This window comes from Ambystoma mexicanum, chromosome 1p (assembly GCF_040938575.1).
Source record: "Ambystoma mexicanum isolate Mex_15411 chromosome 1p, UKY_AmexF1_1, whole genome shotgun sequence".
Classification (NCBI taxonomy): Eukaryota; Metazoa; Chordata; class Amphibia; order Caudata; family Ambystomatidae; genus Ambystoma; species Ambystoma mexicanum.
The window spans coordinates 390,832,273-390,850,602 of NC_090921.1; the positions used below are offsets into that span (position 1 = coordinate 390,832,273).

General features: G+C 49.9%; 1 protein-coding gene across 7 annotated transcripts in view; it reads left to right on the forward strand.

Annotated features, from left to right (window-relative positions):
- Window positions 1-18,330, forward strand: part of LOC138570837 (serine/arginine repetitive matrix protein 2-like) — a 638,877-nt gene that overhangs the window by 186,142 nt on the left and 434,405 nt on the right. For all 7 annotated transcript variants that reach the window (XR_011303882.1, XR_011303883.1, XM_069649149.1 and 4 more), the window contains exons 9-10: window positions 6,097-6,704; window positions 7,349-7,588. Coding sequence is in view for 5 of the 7 variants with exons in the window: in XM_069649149.1 (XP_069505250.1) it covers window positions 6,097-6,704; window positions 7,349-7,588 (848 nt within the window). In the remaining 2 variants the exon portion in view is untranslated. The remainder of the gene's footprint in view (window positions 1-6,096; window positions 6,705-7,348; window positions 7,589-18,330) is intronic.

Here is an 18,330-nt window from a genome sequence, read left to right on the forward strand (position 1 = left end):
CCTGAAATACCCCAGGAGAACCTGCAGTATATGTAAGAGGTTATGGAGCGGTATGCAATGTTATCTGGCGTTAGTCAACCTCAAAATGGTTAGCATATTCCCCCTAGGAAGATGCGTAGATCTGCCACTACACAGACTGCCAGTATTGCAGATAAAGTGCGAAACCCAAACATTCAGATACCTGGAAATAGACATATACCATAAGGTTGAGGCTGAATATAAGCAGAACACTATGAAAGCAATGTCCAAAATTGAAAACGGCATGACATTCTGGGCTAAGCAGTTTCTGGCCATGATGAGGAGGGTAGCACTGTTGAAGATGGTAGTACTGCCTAGGTTATTACATTATTTTGCAAACATCCCGTATTTCATACCTAAATGTTTCCTTGATGGTATACAGAGTATATGCAGGGGGTTCATATGGCATAATTCCAGAAACAGAATTGCGTTATGGAAGCTACAAAACCCGTACGAACAAGGAGGCATTTGATTGCCCAATTTTGAAGTGTACTACTTGGACAGCCAACTGCAGTATGTGGCACGATGGCAGGCGGATGACCCCCACACTTGAATCTAGACAGCTCGGCGCAGAGTGCGCCCCTTATGGATGTCCTGAGTGGATGTTGCTGTCGAAGCAGCAGCAGGGGAGAGGGGACGAGATTGCTGAACTTGTGTTGGGAAATATGTGAAGGGTGATGGGGAACCCGACCCCGTACTCTCCACAAATGCCACTAGTGGCACTGGAAGGGATTGATGGGCAAATGAGAGGGATAATCAGAAGGCACTGGGAAACGAAAGGTATAGCAACCTTAGGGGATGTATGGCAAGACGGGGAAGCAATACTGGTTTGATACATTGATGGGGGACACAGGATTACACCAGGGACAATACATCACATATGCTAGGTTAATTAAGATGATTATAGGTACATGGTCTGAGGCTTTGTTGACCCAACAACCCTATGCAACCATAGGAACGTTTTGTGATGTGTCAGAAGGGGGCCGTAAAGTCTCTTGGATATACAAGCTGTTGATGTCGAGGGTCGGGAGATGGGCTGTGGCTCCGGGTGCAAGGTTACCACAAAAAAGTATCCAGAAATGTGCGGCTGTAACAGATTCAGTTGTTTGTGATCCACAGAGCTTACATGACCCCTAAGAAGGTAGCCATGTTCAAAAACGCTGGAACACACATGCCCAAAATGTGGGTAGGAAAGCGCAGGAATGGTACATATGTTTTGGGCATGCCCTGAAATAAGGGGATTCTGGAGGGAGGTGGTGCACCTCTAGGCAAACGGAGATAATTCTAGACCTAGACTCCGTGTGTGCGGGCAAGTTGGGGGGGGGGTGGTCCCTAGGCCACGTAAACTCAAACATGTGAGCAAGCTTAAAGACTTAGCGTACATACTTGCTAAACGTAGAATAGCAAATGAGTTGGATAGCAAGCAGAAGGCCGAGAGTGGAAGCTTGTTGGCATGATCTCCAGAAATGGGCAAGTGCCGAGACAACAGTGTAGCAGGAGGCCGTAAATAGGGGTGGGGGGAGAGAGAAGCGGGCATGCTGGTAGCCTGGAAACACTTAGTTGCAACTCTGTTCGAGCCTGGTCGGGGAAGCTCGGAGGAAGGTAACTTCAGGTGCTGAAGGGGAAGTGACGCCCATGGAAGAGGTTGAGGCAAGAAGAAGCGAGGGGTAGGCTCTGGTAGGATGGGGCAGGAAAACAAAATGTGGTTATGTGTAATGATGTGAATGCATGTTTGGCGTCCCACTGTATGTTGCTTATGTTGAAACCAATACAAATTGTTTAAAAAAAAAAAACGTTCTCACTAAATCACTGTCCCTCCAATCCCTCACTCTGCATTTCCACTCCCACCCTTCAATCTTGCTTCCTTTTCCACTCCTATTCTTTTCTGCCATTTGCACTTCCAACTATCCCTCTTCCTCGGTTGTTTGCTTTTCCTCCTTCCTCTCCCTCTATTCTCCCACCTCTGGTTATTCCTCTCATAATAATTTCTTTCTCACTCGATGCCAATAGCTACTCCTATTCTCCCATTCACTGTCGCTCTTCCCACTCTTCCTCCACTACTGTTCCTACACCCCTACCTCTCTACTACCTTTACTGCTCCAAGACACTCGGATATTGTGCCCTGCACACTCTTCTCACTACTACAGAACCCAGGGATATGGCGCCCTGCCTACCCCTTAACTATCGACTAACACCTATATTCTTCCCTCGCCGCTTCCTATTACCTTCACTCCCAACTGCTAATACCTCTGCTCCTACTACTATCCCACTCCACCACTACTCATACTCTACCTCTCGGATGTACTGTACTGTCTCCTTTCCTCACCGGACTAACCCACATCTACACACTCGCACACACCTCCTTAAATACCCAAACCCTAGGATTGGCTACTTAACCTGTCCAATCACTTAACTGCCACCAAGGGGTGTGACAGGGGAAGGCCATGGGAGGGCATAAGGGCTACTAAGCCCTACCCCTTTTCCAACATAGGCACTGCTGGGGTCCTGGGACGCTGGACTTCTCTAGAACCTGTAGGCCTTTGAAATTAATAGTAATACAAATAATATCCCTGGTGGTAAAGTGGATAAGGCCTTCCTGGTGCCTTTATTTAGAAATCTCTGGTGGGCTAGTGGTGGCTTCCTTTTGGCTGCAGAAACTTCTGGAGTCTGCCCATGTTGTGAAGGACGCAGCACCCCTTGGTGCCGCGTCTGCCTTTGCTTCGTCTTGCAGACAGTGTTGTGCTGTTCATGTCACCCCGTGTCAGGGATGCCTCAACCATCACGCGGCCTCCAGTGTCTCTTCTGGATGCAGCAGAGCTTTTTCTGACCCGGCCGCCCTCTGCATTTTTGGTGCAGCTACACCCTTCCACCCATGGCTGGGAGGCCTTCACCGCCACAGCTAAGGAGGGGATGTGGAGGGGCCCTGCCTGCATTCAGGCACTTGTTTGGGGTGGCCGTGGGCTTACTCCCGCACCCCCTGACATCCTTGACAAGGCCACAAAGCTGGCCCTGTCGCAAAGGTCTGTCCTTTAAACCATAAAACATAACATCCAACCTTCCCCAATCTCTCTGCTTCCCAACCACCCTGTGTATCCTTCTACTTATGGTTGTTCTCCCTCCTTGCACTGCGACACTGGAACTCACTCACCTGTCCCCCCCTCTTCACGTTAACTCTATTAGCACATGCTCCTTTAAAACTTTCAAAGCTCTTCCTCTTGAGCCATGAATGTGCATCATCAATCCAGTGCCGCTTCACTCAGACTCCTTGATTCCCCTGTAACTCTCCCCACACCGTATGTAAGACCCTGTGCCTTTCCAGTCCTCTGACTACTGTCTGGCACATGCTTTGTCTTTACAGAAGTTGTGGAGTATCTGTTATAGGATCTATGAGACTCTTGGTAGGGAAACACTATAGATATGCTAAAGGAAGTATGTGGATATAATTGTGACAACCTTGCAGACCACTTCAAAAAGATCAATGACATCCGACAAACCATCCAACAGAGACCAACCAGCAGCGACTTACAACCAAACGAACCCAAATCAGAACCGCAGCACAAACTCAATAACTACCCTCGAATATCAGCAGAGGCATTCACAATGCTAATAAAACACATCAAGAAAGCGGGCTCACCGATGGATCCCTGCCCCCCGGTCATCTACAAATCAATCCTCAGACAAGGAACACCAGCAGAATACACTAATCTATCACTGGCAACAGGGACAGTACCAAGGATCTTCAAATCGGCTTACATCAAACCACTTCTGAAAAACACAAGCTGGGACGTAGATGACCTCCAACTACAGACCAATCTCCAACATCCTCAACCCAGCCAAACTCCTCGAAACCTACGTATACAAACTAACCCAAGAATACGTTGAAGAACACCACCTGCTAGACCAAGCCCAAGTCGGCTTCAGACCCACAAGAGGTACAGAAACCGCACTACTATCCATCTGGGATGACCTAAAAACAAACGCAGACTCCAACACAACATCTGCCCTTATCCTGCTCGACCTCTCGGCAGCCTTCGACACAGTTAGCCATGACACCCTAACCAAAAGACTAGAAGACATAGGCATAACAGACACAGCGCTACGCTGGACTAAATCATTCCTAGCAGACAGAACTGAAACCGTCTGGATCAAACCCTTCAAATCCACCCCACGAGTCAACGACTGTGGAGTACCGCAAGGATCCTCACTATCTCCATTGTACTTCAACATCTACCAAACCCCTGTAATCAGAATCTTCAAGAAACACAACATCAAATGCTACAACTATGCAGACGACACTCAAATCATCTACAGGATCGAAGACACCCAAGCCGATCATTCAAACTTAACCGACTGTCTAAAAGAAGTCTTCAACTGGATGAATGCCAACAACCTGAAAATCAACCCAGGAAAAACCGAAATCATGATCATATCCAAAGACCAAGAGAAGGAAACCGCCATCCCGTGGGCAACGGAAATGGGATCTACACCATCACCATCTAAGGTAGTAAAAAAATCTGGGAGTCCTAATGGACAACACCCTAACCTTAGAACCGCAAATAAACGCAACAGTCAAGAATTGCTTCTTCCTCCTCCACACGACAAGAAAAATACTACCTTTCCTCTCCTTCACACACAACACTCACCATCGTCGGCCTCATCATGTCAAGTATCGACTATGCAAACAGCCTCTACCTCGGTATACCGGAATACCTACTGAAGAAGCTACAACGGATCCAAAACACTGCAGCCAGACTACTCCTCAAACTATCCAGAAGAGACCACATCACCCCGGCCCTAAAAACACTACACTGGCTCCCAGTAAAACAGCGTATCATCTTCAAAACAATGTGCATAACGCACAGGGCAATCGGCGGACAAGGAGCAGAATTCCTAAAAAAAAAAATAACAATCTACAAGCCAACGAGACCGCTCAGGTCAACCAACGAAATCCGACTGGAACAAAAACCTTACATCAAGAAGAAAGTCGGAGGCACCGCTTTCTACCACTTAGCCGCGAAAACCTGGAACAACATCCCAAAATTAATAAGGAACACCAAAGACCACCTTAAATTCAGAAAATTACTAAAAACCTACCTCTTCAACACCGGAGACTAAAACCGAAACAACAATAAGACAAACGAATCATCAAAAAAGGACATTGACAAACTGCTAGAACCGACAGAAGTACCCTGGGCACCAGTAGGGCTGACGCTGGACACGGGTCCACCCGCGAGACCCAGAGAAACGGATACAACTACTCCAGCCAACCCTTACCATCCCCCACCGCCCGTACAGCCACAACTAGGTTCCACGAGGCTGTGGAACAGACAAGATACCACCAATCACCACACAACCGGGTGTATGGACACTAGCAGCGGCGCTAGTCATGTGGAGGGGGTGAGGAGCATGCAAGTTTATTAAGGGAGCGGGCGGAGGGGACAGCTAGATCCTCAAACGGCCTCGAATGGAAAATCGGGCACGTACCTCCTGAGGCTCAGGGTGTACAAGCATCCTGTTGGGTAAGATTACACAAGCCCAACTGGTTCAGTCCAGGATAGAGATGACTAACGAATACCATTAACAATTTCCTTCTCTGCATACACCTCTCAAACTCCAAACCAAACACAACCACAAACCTCTAGCGCAGCAAACCGCACGAACTTCACTGCAACAACAAAACAAAAAAACAGACTCGCACATCAGCACACGACGACTACCGGCCGCATACACCCCAGGCCCAGCCGACGGAACCACCGGGCTGAGGCTGCCAACAGCACATCACTGCAATCTTGCACTTTTCCAGCCTCCACCCACTAACCCACCACCCCCCCCCCCCTCTTTCAGAGCCGCCAGAGCGCCAGGGGACCACTCCGGTGGTGATAGTGCGCGGTACAAATGACCTTTAACATTAACACTACTAAGATATTGTTGCAGGAATTGTGGGTCTGTTGAGTGCAGATCAGAGAGGAATGTTGGGAAACAGTGAAATATTAATGCTCATTGCAATCGTTCCTTAACTATGTGCAAGGTTTGTGAAGATGTTGGTAAATAAGTGCTTTCAATTTTGTTTTCTTGTAGGTTTTTGAATGAACAACAAAGTCCAGCTTATAAATACTATCACATGAAGCTCACTGAACTCTGCCATGCCAAGGGTATTTCTGATAAACACCTTAAATCTAAAAATCCTGAAAAAGCAATTACTCAAGACACCATTTCGACAGATCAAAACACAAAACCACCAGTTTCGAAGCTTCTGGCTGCTGACCTCTATGATTCTGATTGTGAAATAATTGGATTTATTGAGCCCAATGTGCCAGCACTCCAAGGCTCTGTTCCTCACACTTCTGATTCCCCGGAATCTGTGCCTAGAGAGTCTGAACCCAGGGTCTCCAAGACTGACGACTCCAGCGCTCCTGGGACTGAGCCCCCAGACTCTGAGTCTCAGCAGCTTGGGCTTGACAACTCTGCACTTCTGGTCTCCTGTTGTTCTGAAGAGGACATTTCCGATACCGATTCTGAAGAGACATCACAACCAAACCCTAAAAATGAGCTTGAACCTGCTCTATCACATATAATAGGACCTCAATTGAATTGTCCACAAAATCTGCAGCATGCACTCCTTGTACCGTCAGAACAGAACCCCCTACAACAAAATCCTGAACTTCTGCTTCCTTTACACCAAGATGGTAAGTCTCGTAAACCAGTATTGGGAGCTTGAACCTTTTCTACTGTAGTTTCACAAATTTCTACGCCTTGAATGTTATCAATAGGCTCAATCCCATTTAAGTACTGAAGCCTTTTACCAACTTGATGCTGGGTGCCCTTCGATTAGAAGGCTTAACCCTCCCTAGCCTATTTGACCCCATAATAAAAAGTCTCATACACCACCCCAAGATCAAAAACGGAGCTCTGCTCCACCTTAGGTCAGAAATCTCAATCCCCTTTACCCTAAAAGAAAATAAACTCTGTGTAGCCAGGTTGGCCACTCCTGCCCATCTAATCTATAAATGGATGTTGCAATTCATGTTACCATAGAATCAGAATCTTTAGGCCCTTATCCCTTCAACTTCCTATGTTCAAATTTCTCTTCCCCAAGATTGGAAGTCTTCCTCCCTCATCCCTAAAATCATAAGCCTCTGATACTGCTCCCTTTTAGATCCTCCTAGTGCGTGGTCACAGACTGAGAATCAGAGCATTATAATCCATCTATGTACGTTAAAATTAATGTCTCTGGGTTCCTGAAGGCACATGTTTAAAGTCTGGTGTTTTTGAAACCTTTAAACATATTTTGAGATTGTATAATTTGAAACCCATGATTGTCTTTTTACAGATAAGCCTCAGAGTCCTGAATTTAAATCCTCTGAATCTCTAGACCTTGATCTTGTGACTGAAGAGGAGTCTCAACAACCGTCAGAAGGCATGCAGTTTGAGCCAGCAGGGAGATTAACAGCAAAAGAAGCTGAACCTAGTGTATCACTTACGCAGTCCTCTCTCCCGCAAATGAAGGGCACCCCTCCAAAGGGAGCCACACTATCACCCAAAAGGTTGCATTCTGCACATGAGCCATCAGGCAAGTACTTTTCTGGATATGCAACACATCTGTTTTTGATTAACATGCCATGTATCATAGTTTTCTAGTCCGAGAATGTAACATTTATTTTACCATTTATTAAGTGGAACTTTCCAAACCCACCTGGTGCTGGCTGTGAAGCCATCTATCCTAACTCAAGCTTACAATTATTGTAAGATAGAGCAAACTTTATTGGTAGCAAAGGGGCAGAGCAGTTGGTCCTTAAGAGAGGAAGGAAGACCGATGGATAGGAACAATTAGTCCTAAACAAAAACCCCAAGAGAATACACACACTCATACCAACAAATATACGTTCTTTGTGTTATATGCAACCCTGTAATGCAGTTCAAATAAGTATTTGAGCTGCAATATAGTAAAGCAGCATATGTACAAGACCAGGAGAGGGCCTAAGTAGACTGTTCTGACACCTGTAGCTAATTGTATGACTGTAAACTGGATTTTTAGAATCATCTCTGGGGGTGTATGTTTGGAGGCCGCCCTATTATGGTGAACAGGAAAGACGCTGATGTCTAGCCAAACCAAATCAAGGTAGGTAGCAGAGAGCACTCCAATAATCCTAGCTAGACAAAGGTCTAAAAATATGCAATGATTTATTAGGCTTTTAAAATACACATTTAGCAATGAAAACTCTAGGTAACTATGTTTGTTTTAAATATTTGTTGTGCGCATATCTCAAGGGAAATGGGCAGGAAAACCTGTATCTGTGCCTATATGGAATTCAGTGAGGTTTGCAGAGGGTGAGGTGATAGCTAAGGTTTAACAAAACATGTACGTTTTATATTTTTGAAATGACTCTAGGGACTTAATTGCATAACTCAATTGGGAGAATGTTCCACAATCTACGTCCGATTACAGAGAAGCGTCTGTTGCCTCTGAGCAAGGGATGACCATTAAATTGCTGCCTGTTGGCCTGAGGCTCCTGGCTGGCTGCCACCATTTCAGAAGTGATGCAAGATAAGGGAGTGCTAGGTCATGCTTGCATTTAGAAATCCAGCATAAGATTTTTTTTTTTTTTTTTAACTTTGTTTATTTTAATCAAGGCAGAATGATAAGTACAGACATTATATGCAGTGGTTATATCGGCAAGTTGACCCCCAGTCCTTTATCCCCCCTGTGTCCTCTCCCTCCACCCTCCCCCTGGTCCATCCGTCCCATGGGGTCTGTGAGCGGGCTCCTCCCTCCCGGGCAGTCCGGATTAAGCCTCAACGACTATGCGTCTTCCTCCGGGCTCTCCTGGTTTTTTAAGATCCAGTGGGCCCTGGTGGGTTTGTAGGTCAGGGCGGGGAAGCGCTGGTCAAATTCCAACACTGGAGCCCAGATGTTCTGGAAGCGATGTAGAGTTCCCACTTGTGGTGCCGTCACCTTCTCTGCTATCAGAATGTCCCATAGTTTGGTCCACCATTGGGCAATGTGGGGGCCTTCCGGGGTTTTCCAGGTTCGGGCCACCACCGTTTTCCCTGCTAGTAGGCAGTGCGTTAGTAGTTTCGCTCTGGGTCCGGAGCGCGGGTAGATCCCGGGGATTGGTGCTCCCAGCAAGATCGGTTCTGGTTTCAAGGGAATCGATGTTCCGGTGATTTGTGAGATGGACTCTAGGCAGGCTTTCCAGAATGGTTGGATCTTCGGGCAGTCCCACCACATGTGGAAGAAAGAGCCTGGGTGGCCGCATCCTCTCCAGCAAGCGTGGTCCACCTGGGGGTTCATATGGTGAAGTCTGAGGGGCGAATAGTACCACCGCAGCATGATCTTATACGCACATTCCCTGTTGGTGATGCAGGTGGACGAGGTGTGCGTTCTGGTCCATATGTCAACCCAGGTTTGGTCCTCTATCGGGTGACCCAGGTCCGCTTCCCATTAGGCCATGCATCGGGTTCTTGTGTTCAGGAAGTCGCTTAGAAAGCGTCTGTACAGGGTGGATACACTGCCGCGGGTTGGAAGGTCTCCTAGGATGAGTTCCAGGGCAGTGGGAGGGCGCGTTGCTGCTTGCAAGGTTTGGGGATGCGAGCACCAATGGCGTAGTTGGATATATGTGAATCTATCCCGTTCCTGGAGTTGGAACTTCTCCTTGCATTGGGCGAATGTGAGAGGTCTCTCCCCCATATACAGCTGGCCTATGGTCTCCAGCACACCTTTGATCCAATTACGAAAATTGCGGGGATTCGTAACCGGTGTGAACATTGGGTTATGAAAGACCGGGGAAAGTGGGCTCAGTCCTCTTGGCACTCCCTTTCGTTTCAGCGCCCAGTCCCAAGTGCAAAGGGTGTGTTTAGTTGATAGCAGGAGCTCTCCCCAATGGGTCCTGAGGGGAGGGGCGGGATGTGTGGTAGAAATCGCAGGGGTAGGGGTGCCCGTGATTGTTCCAGCTCCACCCATCTGGGGCGGTTTGTCGTATTTTGCCAGGCCTGGACCCGGGCCAGCTGGGCTGCCACTCTGTAGGCCTGTAGGTCTGGGACCCCCAGCCCTCCCCATTTGGGACTCCCCAACATAGTTCTGAGAGGGATTCTCGCTTTCTTACCTCTCCAGATAAAGTTCAGCATTTTCCTCTGGATCCCTCGGAGGGTTGGCGTGGGGATTGCCACCGGTAATGAGGCGCATGTGTATAGGAATCTCGGGAGAAGGTTCATCTTGCATGCAGTGATGCGCCCGAGCAGAGAGATCTCTTGGGTCTCCCATCGCTTCAAGTCGCCTTCCAGTTCCTTGAAGAGTCGGGGAAAGTTGGCTTTATATGTCCCCCTTGGGTCAGCCGGGATGTAGTCCCCCAAATAGGGGATGGCGCTCCTTTCCCATGTTATCGGGCACATCTTAGTCAACGGTTCTCGTTCTGCTGAGGTGAGGTCTATTCCCAAGGCGGATGATTTATCAAAATTTATGGTGAGGCCTGAGACTTCGCCATAGCTGCTGATTTTACGTATCGCATGTTCAAGGGATGAGTGGGCCTCTGAAATCGTAAGCAAAATGTCATCCGCGTATAGGGCGAGTTTATGGTGTGTGGGGCCACTTTGAATGCCCTTAATTTGGTCATTCCGCCTGATTTTTTTTGTGCGAAGGGCTCCATGGTGAGTGCAAAGAGCAAGGGCGACAGTGGACAGCCTTGCCGGGTTTCGCATTACAAGGGGATTGGGGCCCAGTTATGGCCGTTGATTCTCAGGCTTGTTTTAGGGCAGTCATAGTTAGCTAGAACCATCGTTTGGAAAGCCGGTCCGAAGCCGAAGGCCCCTAGGGTGTATCTCATAAACGTCCAATCTACCTTATCAAACGCTTTAGCTGCGTCGAGAGCCACCAAGACTAATTTTTGGGAGTTCCGGGAGGCGAGGTCCACCAGGTTCAGGGTTCTCCGGATACTATCACCTGCTGTCCGGTGCAGGATAAAACCAGCCTGGTCGGGTGGATGATCTTCGGCAAGATGCGATTCAAACGGGTTGCCAGAATTTTTGAGTATATGTTTGCATCGATATTTAAGAGTGCGATTGGTCTGTAAGAAGTTATGCTTCTTGGGTCTTTTCCAGGTTTGGGTAGAAGGATGGTGGTTGATTCCTGCATCGATGGGGTCACCGCCCCCGTTTCCCTGAAGGAGTTGAATAAGGTAATTAGATGGGGGGTCAGTTGTGCTCTGAATAGCTTATAGAACCTGGTGAAGAAGCCATCCGGGCCTGGGGCCCGTGTTTTGAGTGATTTGATGGCCTCCTCAATTTCCTCCCCCGTGATGGGCTCCTCCAGTTCGTCTCTCGTTGCGTCGGAGAGCCGGGGCACTTCTGCCTGCTGCAGGTATTCCTTCTGTTGTGATAGGTTTCGTGGGGTTGCCTTCATGATTTGGGCCAAGTAATCTATTGCGAGGCGTTGCTTCTCGGGCTCTGAGTATAGTGTGACCCCGTTGGCGTCCCGCAGGCCCATGATCGCGTTGATGCGTCTCTGATTGGCTAGTTTGGCCACCAGGAACTTGTTCGCCTTGTTGCCCTTCGCATAATAAGACTGTTTGGCCTTTGCCATTAGTTGGGCGGTTTGTTCCGCGTAGTGGGCTTCCAGTTTTTTCCGTGCCGTACGGACGATCCGTTGTGTTTTGGGGGACCAGCCTTTCTCCTTGTGGAGTGCCTCGGCCTCTCTTAGTTCGTTCTCTAGGGCCGTCTGGGTCTGTCGTCTATCTCTATGGTAGGCCGCATCTTGGGCTATAAGGGAGCCCCTGATTACTGCCTTCATGGCATCCCAGTTGTTCGCCAATGAGGTGTCTGAGGCTGGGTTTTCCTTAAAGTTACTTGTTCCTGTTGCGATCTTGTCTCTGGTGGCCATGTCGTTGAGGATCGGGTCGTATAGCATCCATTTACGCGGGACGTTGGGTTTAGGGTTATGAACCCGGAGTTCCAGAAGCACTGGGGCATGGTCGGAGATCGCTCTTGTGCCGATGGTGACCTTTTTGACTGAGGGGAACGTATGCGCAGAGATCAGGAACAAATCGATCCTTGAGAAGGTGCGATGGACAAAAGAGTAAAAGGAGAAATCTTTTTCGTCAGGGTGAAACACCCGCCATGAGTCTATTATCTCCAGAGTCCTGAAGAATCGAAGGAGGCTGAGTGCTTGGGCGAAGTCGCCTGGAGTCGGGGGTTGTGAACGGTCTTTGGTGGGGTCGGGAACCCCGTTGATGTCCCCCCCGACGATTGTTTGGCCCTCCACAAAGCTAGCGAGCGATGTGCTCAAGGCGTCGTAGAAGTGTGACTGTCCAGTGTTGGGAGCGTATACTGAAATAAGGGTATACAGGTCTCCCATCAGGAGGCATTTAATCGCTGTAAATCGGCCTTCTGGGCATATTTTCGTTTCCAGGATCTGTGGGTTCAAGTCTTTCCTGAAGAGAATCGCCGTACCTCCTTTTTTACTCGTGCCAGAAGTGAAGAATTGGAGCGGGAATAGCCGGGATCGAAGGCGAGATACATCTGCCAGCAGCAGGTGGGTCTCTTGAAGCATAGCTATCGCTGCCTCTTCGTCGCAAAGTTTTAGTAGAATTGCCCTTCTCTTGTTGGGGGAGTTCAGGCCATTAACATTCAGGGAGAGGATCCGAAGTGACTGAAGGTCCTCTGAAGGCTCATTCTCCGTTCCTTGGGTTAGAGGGGGGGTCCTGGGGTGGAGGTTCAACTGCCATGTCTGATAGGGGAACTCTTGGTATCATTCTGCACTTGAGGTTTTAACGCGGAGTCCCAACGGGGGACCGCAACTTTAACAGGGAGGTAGACCGACATTGTCAGTACGGTCATACCTAAGGCCAACAGGGCCAACTGTCCCATCATGTATCGAGTACTGTGGGTTCCCAAGGAACAAGAGATGGAAAGCATCCTTGGGGTGGGTATGAACCATGGGTGTGGCCCGCCGCCACCGTGTTTAAGGTTGTAATTTCAGTGGCGGGTCCTGCTTCAAGCAGGGGTATCTGTGTCCTGGCTTACTTGCTGACGGAGCCTGGGACCATGGAAGAGTCCCCGATCATCTCTTTCTGTTATTCCGCTGGGTCGACGACCAAGGCGTGCGTTTGGGTTTTGGAGGGGGAGGCGGTCCAGAGACTTCGGTCCCCTCTAGGATTGGCGTGGAAGGATCTCGGGGTGAGGTCGGGTGCAAGATTTTATCCGTGTCTTCCAAATGGCTGATTCGGCGTAGGGTGCCATTATACGTGAACTGGAGAGCTGTCGGAAACAGCCATCTATAACGGATCTGTTGCTCCTGGAGGAACAATGTCAGAGGCCGAAGTGCTCTTCTTTTCTGGAGAGTGAGTGGTGAGAAGTCCTGGTAGATTTGAAGTGGAGTGCTCTGAAAAGTGATCTCTTCTCCTTGGCGACTGATCGCTGATATTGCCTCTTTCGTCGTAAAGAAGTGGACCCTGGTAATCACATCCAGAGGGGGGTCCGAATCTGTCCCACGGCGCGGGCGGAGTCTGTGGGTCCGGTCCAGTAGGAGCTGTGATTTGTCCAGATCCGGGAGTAAAGCTTCAAAGAAGCTTTCCACATAGTCCGCTAGCTTATTGTCGGGGACAGAGGACTGGATGCCCCGAATGCGGAGGTTATTGCGACAAGCCCTGTTTTCGAGGTCTTCATGTTTGAATTCCAGGATCTCGTATTTGTGATGCAGGGAATCGATGGATTTTTGCATTTCCCCCAGTGTGGTAGCGTGATCCTGGGAATGGTCCTCGATCTCTCCGAACCTCTGTTCGAGTTCTGTGACCCTCTGATCCGTTTGGTCAACTTTAGCGGTGAGTTCCGTGAGGCAGGCGCAGAACTCAGATTTGATGTCCACCATGAAGGCTATCAGGTCTCCTTTGGTGGCGAGAGCGCCCCTGTCCTCTTGTGGCTTCTGTGGGGTCAGTTTAGGAGGATCCTGTTTCTTGGGTTTCTCTGGGGCCGTGAACATGGCGGAGATATCGGTGCCCTTGCTCGCCTTCGTCTGCCTCGACATGCTGCTCGTGTCAGGCGGTCTTAATCAAGAGAGTAGCAGCGAGGCCCAGGACGGCGGGAGACCGCAGTCAGAGCGCTTCGCCCCCTCGGCCCCTGCTCTGGACTAGGTCTGGGTGAGTGGGCAGGGGCGCCCCAGGAAACGTTGGTATGGGGAGCAGGTCTCCGTCGGGTCTGATGCAAGATGGCAGCGGGGGTCCCGATTCGTTCTGCGTAGCGGGGGGAGGGGTGGAGGCCTGCTCTCTTGGTCCCTCCGGGTGTATGTAAGCCGTAGCCGCCGGAGCAGCAACCCGGGGTGTTCCGGGCCGCCTTGGTGTGAATCGGGTGATTCTGTTTTAAGTACCGCTCTCCCTCACCAGCACCCCCGGCGTCCCAGGGCCCCGCTACCGACGAGTGCGGCGTGTGCTGCTGGGTTCCGAATTGGCGGCCATCTTGGTTTCTTCGGTCGAAGACGGGGAAGAGGTTCAGCCGCTAAATTCTGGTAGAACGCCTCCTCGGTCGAGGGCTATGTTTAGCCAGGTTGTGCCATGTTGGTTCCGGTCGCTTTAGATGGTATTGGCGACGCGGAACCCTGCTTAGAACCGCCAGAATTCGACAGCGGCGGCGGGCATCCCACGGGCGGCCTCAGAGGAGCGACCACATCGATGGCGCTCCAAGCCACGCCCCCCCAGCATAAGATTTTTAAATGTGTTCTTTGGTAGACCTGAAGCCAGTGAAATTCCTACCGATAAGGCCTAAAATAAGTGAACATTTGGGGAGCTGAGACGCACTGCAACATTTTGAATCTTTAAGTTTTTGTTTCTGGTAGCTCGGTAAGCTAACAGCATTACTGTAGTCAAGGTATTCATTTATAAGGGTACAAGCTACTTAAGATAGGTGGGGATAAAAATAAGGCCTTGGTTCCATATCTAGGTGATAAAAGCTATGTTAGGAAAATATTCTTTTAGCATCATTCCCTCCATAGATTTCTATTGGACCCTCATGTTTTAACCCTGTCCTGAGTTTTTGGAGGCAACTAAAGCCTTTTAAATTCCCTTGCCTCTTTTGCTCTTTCGCTCTTTCCTATGGGGTAACTGACTAGTCCCTAGACTGTCAGTACTGAGGGACTGTCTCTCTTTATGAATTCTTAAATTGTTACAATTGCAGACATCTCTTTCAGTGCAGTTAGTATATTTTCTATCCTGGTATCTTTTTTTTTTTTAAATTCTTTTTTATTAGGCAGCATGGCAGCAAAACAGCAGGCGAACAGCGCCCAGCAAAAACAGTCTGTCAACGTTATGCATGGTACAGGCATACAGAGATTGCATACAAGATGATTAAGAAACATAAGTACAATCAACATGTGAAGGGGAGGTGGCCGAACACAATGATGTGGAGGGAGCCCTCGGACTAATGAGAAAGAGTGGGCGGTGGGGAAGCAACCGGAGTCGCGTTGAGGTCGGACATGTAGGTGCGGAACCTAAGCCAGATGTCCCTAGGCCTGGAGTGGATGGGTTGCATGTGTGACCAAGTTTCCTCGGAGTCAGAGGCCCACGTGACCGCACCCAACCATTGGGCATGTGTGGGAGGAAAGGGGCGAAGCCAACAAAGCAGGATAGATCGAACCGCTAAGAGCATGCAGATGCCGGCCATTTTATTGGAGTTTCGAGAGAGACCCGGGAAGTCGTGAAAGAGGCACAATGCTGGGGAAGGGTCGATAGGGTGATCGAGAATAGCGGATACCGTCGAGCAAACCGCTCCCCAGAACCGCGAGAGGCGGGGGCAGGACCAAATCATGTGGATGTAGTCCGCATCATCATGACTGCATCGAGGGCAACTAGATGAGTATTCACTGGACATACGATGCAATCTGACCGGGGTGTAGTGGAACCTATGCAGCACTTTAAACTGAATGAGTTTGAATCGGGAATTAAGGGACACCCGGTGAGTGCGTTCACATAAACGTGCCCAGCGATCATCTGACATTTCTACGTCCAAGTCTACCTCCCAGGACCGTCTAAGTTTAGCGAATACTGGGAAGGATCTGGACTGCAGCATAGAGTATAACCTGGAGATTTTACCTCTCATGGGTGAGGGGGAGGTCAGTTCCTCAATGGCCGGGTCGTCTGGTGGTAACGCAGGGAACATCTGATACTTTCCCTTGAGGGTCTTACGGAGAGACGCGTATTGAAGCCAGACACTCCGGTCACTCCTCAAGGGCAGGGGGAGGTCAAGCCACTCAATGAATATACCCTGGTCAAACACGTCTCGCAGCAACTCATAGCCTGCCTCGGCCCAGCGACGAACAGTAAGTGGTGGAACCTGGGGAACCCCCGGGAGGAAGTTCCAGAGAGGAAGGTTGCCGTGGAAGGCGTGGGCAACTCCCAGCAGCTTCCATGTCTTGGCTAATGCAAGGGATGTGCTAGCGACCGGGCTCTGTGAGTTCAATACCAGAGGAGCGGGTTGTATAACCAGAGAGCGAATTTCGCGGTCGCAGACCGCGAGTTTCTCGAGCCGGACATGAGGGGGGGGGGGGGTCAGTTGTGTTGAACCAATGGGAGCTATGCTGGATCTGGGATACCAGCCAGTATTTAAGAAAATCAGGAGCACCAAAGCCCCCGTTGGCCATGGGAGCGGACAAAGTCTCATACTTAAGCCGGACCGCTCCTGAGTGCCAAAGGAAAGAGTTAACAGTAGGGGTCAAGTCGCGAAAGAAGTCCGCGCCTGGCCACAAGGGTATGTTAGCAAATTTGTAAAGCAGCTGAGGTAACACCACCATTTTCAATAATCCCATTCTGCCTGCAAGGGAAATGGGGAGCTTGTCCCAGGCTAATAATTTAATGGATAGAAGTGTGAGGTACCTCCGAAAGTTCTCCTCGAAGGTTAGCGCCTGCTGGCGCGTTACCTCTATTCCCAGGTAAGTGAACGTGGATTGAGCCCATGTAAATCCCAGAGTGTCAGGGGGGGGGGAGTGCATTCCGTAAGTGGGAACAGGGTAGATTTTGAACAGTTCACCCTAAGGCCCGAGACCCGGCCAAAATAGATGATATCCTCAAGCACTGGAGGCAGGTTAATGGATGGTGAGCGAATGAACAACAACGCGTCATCCGCATACAGGGAGACTATGTCCGCCCTCCCCGCAGCACGGAGGCCTCTGTGGGCATGACTGTGACGGAGCATGTCCGCAAAGGGCTCCATGGCAATTGCAAAGACCAAGAGAGAAAATGGGCACCCCTGCCTCGTCCCCCTGGCGATCCCAAAGAAAGGGGAGCAGTGGTCACCAGTGCGGACCCTAGCCACGGGGGATGAATAAAGTAGCTTGACCCAAGAGAAAAAGGAGGGACCAAATTTACAGCTCTCAAGAACCCGCCAGAGGAATTGCCATGAGACCGAGTCAAAGGCCTTTTGCATGTCTAGCGTGACCGCCACAGCCTGAGTCTCTGGGCTAATCCTGTCAATTATGTTAAATATACGTCTTAGACTCAGGGAGGTAGAACGCCCCGGGACAAAGCCGGCTTGATCGGGATGGATAATGGATGGTAGGAGGGGGGCTAACCTGAGCGCCAGGGCTTTTGCGTATATTTTGGCATCACAATTTATAAGTGAAAGCGGACGGTACGATCCACACTGCGAGGGGGGTTTGCCGGCCTTTAATAAGACTGTAATCGTGGCCTCACGTAGTGAAGGGGGGAACACACCCGCCTCAACCGACTCCTCCCAAACAGCCAACAAGTGGGGAAGCAGAAGTGACTTATAAGACTTGTAGAATTCGACTGGGATACCATCCGAGCCGGGGGCTCTTCCCGAGGATAGGGAGTCGATAGCGTCAGAGAGCTCCTCCAGTGTGAGTGGGGAATCAAGGGAGCCCGCAGCCTCAGGAGACAGAGCAGACAAGGGAAGGGAGTTAAGAAAGGAGTCAATCTCTGCCACTGATACTTCGTCTGAACTGGAATATAGGGACTCGTAGAAATTAAAGAATTCCGTGTTGACGTCCCGGGAGGAGACAGCCAAGGAGCCGTCCGGTCTCTCGATCCCGAGTATATGCGGGGAACCGGTCTCATGTCGGATCAACCTTGCGAAGAAGCGGCCAGGGCGCTCACCCTCCCCGTATTTCCTCGCCATACCTGGGTTGTCCAGAAACCTCCGTTCACGGTCAGCCAGAGAGCGAAACGTATCCAATTCCACCCCAATGGCCGCTAGGTTACCCGGAGAAGAGTGAAGTGAACACGCTGCCTCCAGGGTCGATAACTTGGATTCACTCTCGGCTAGATCTCTCCGGATCGACTTGAGGACCCCGTTTTCCTTGGAAAGTGCAATCCCTCT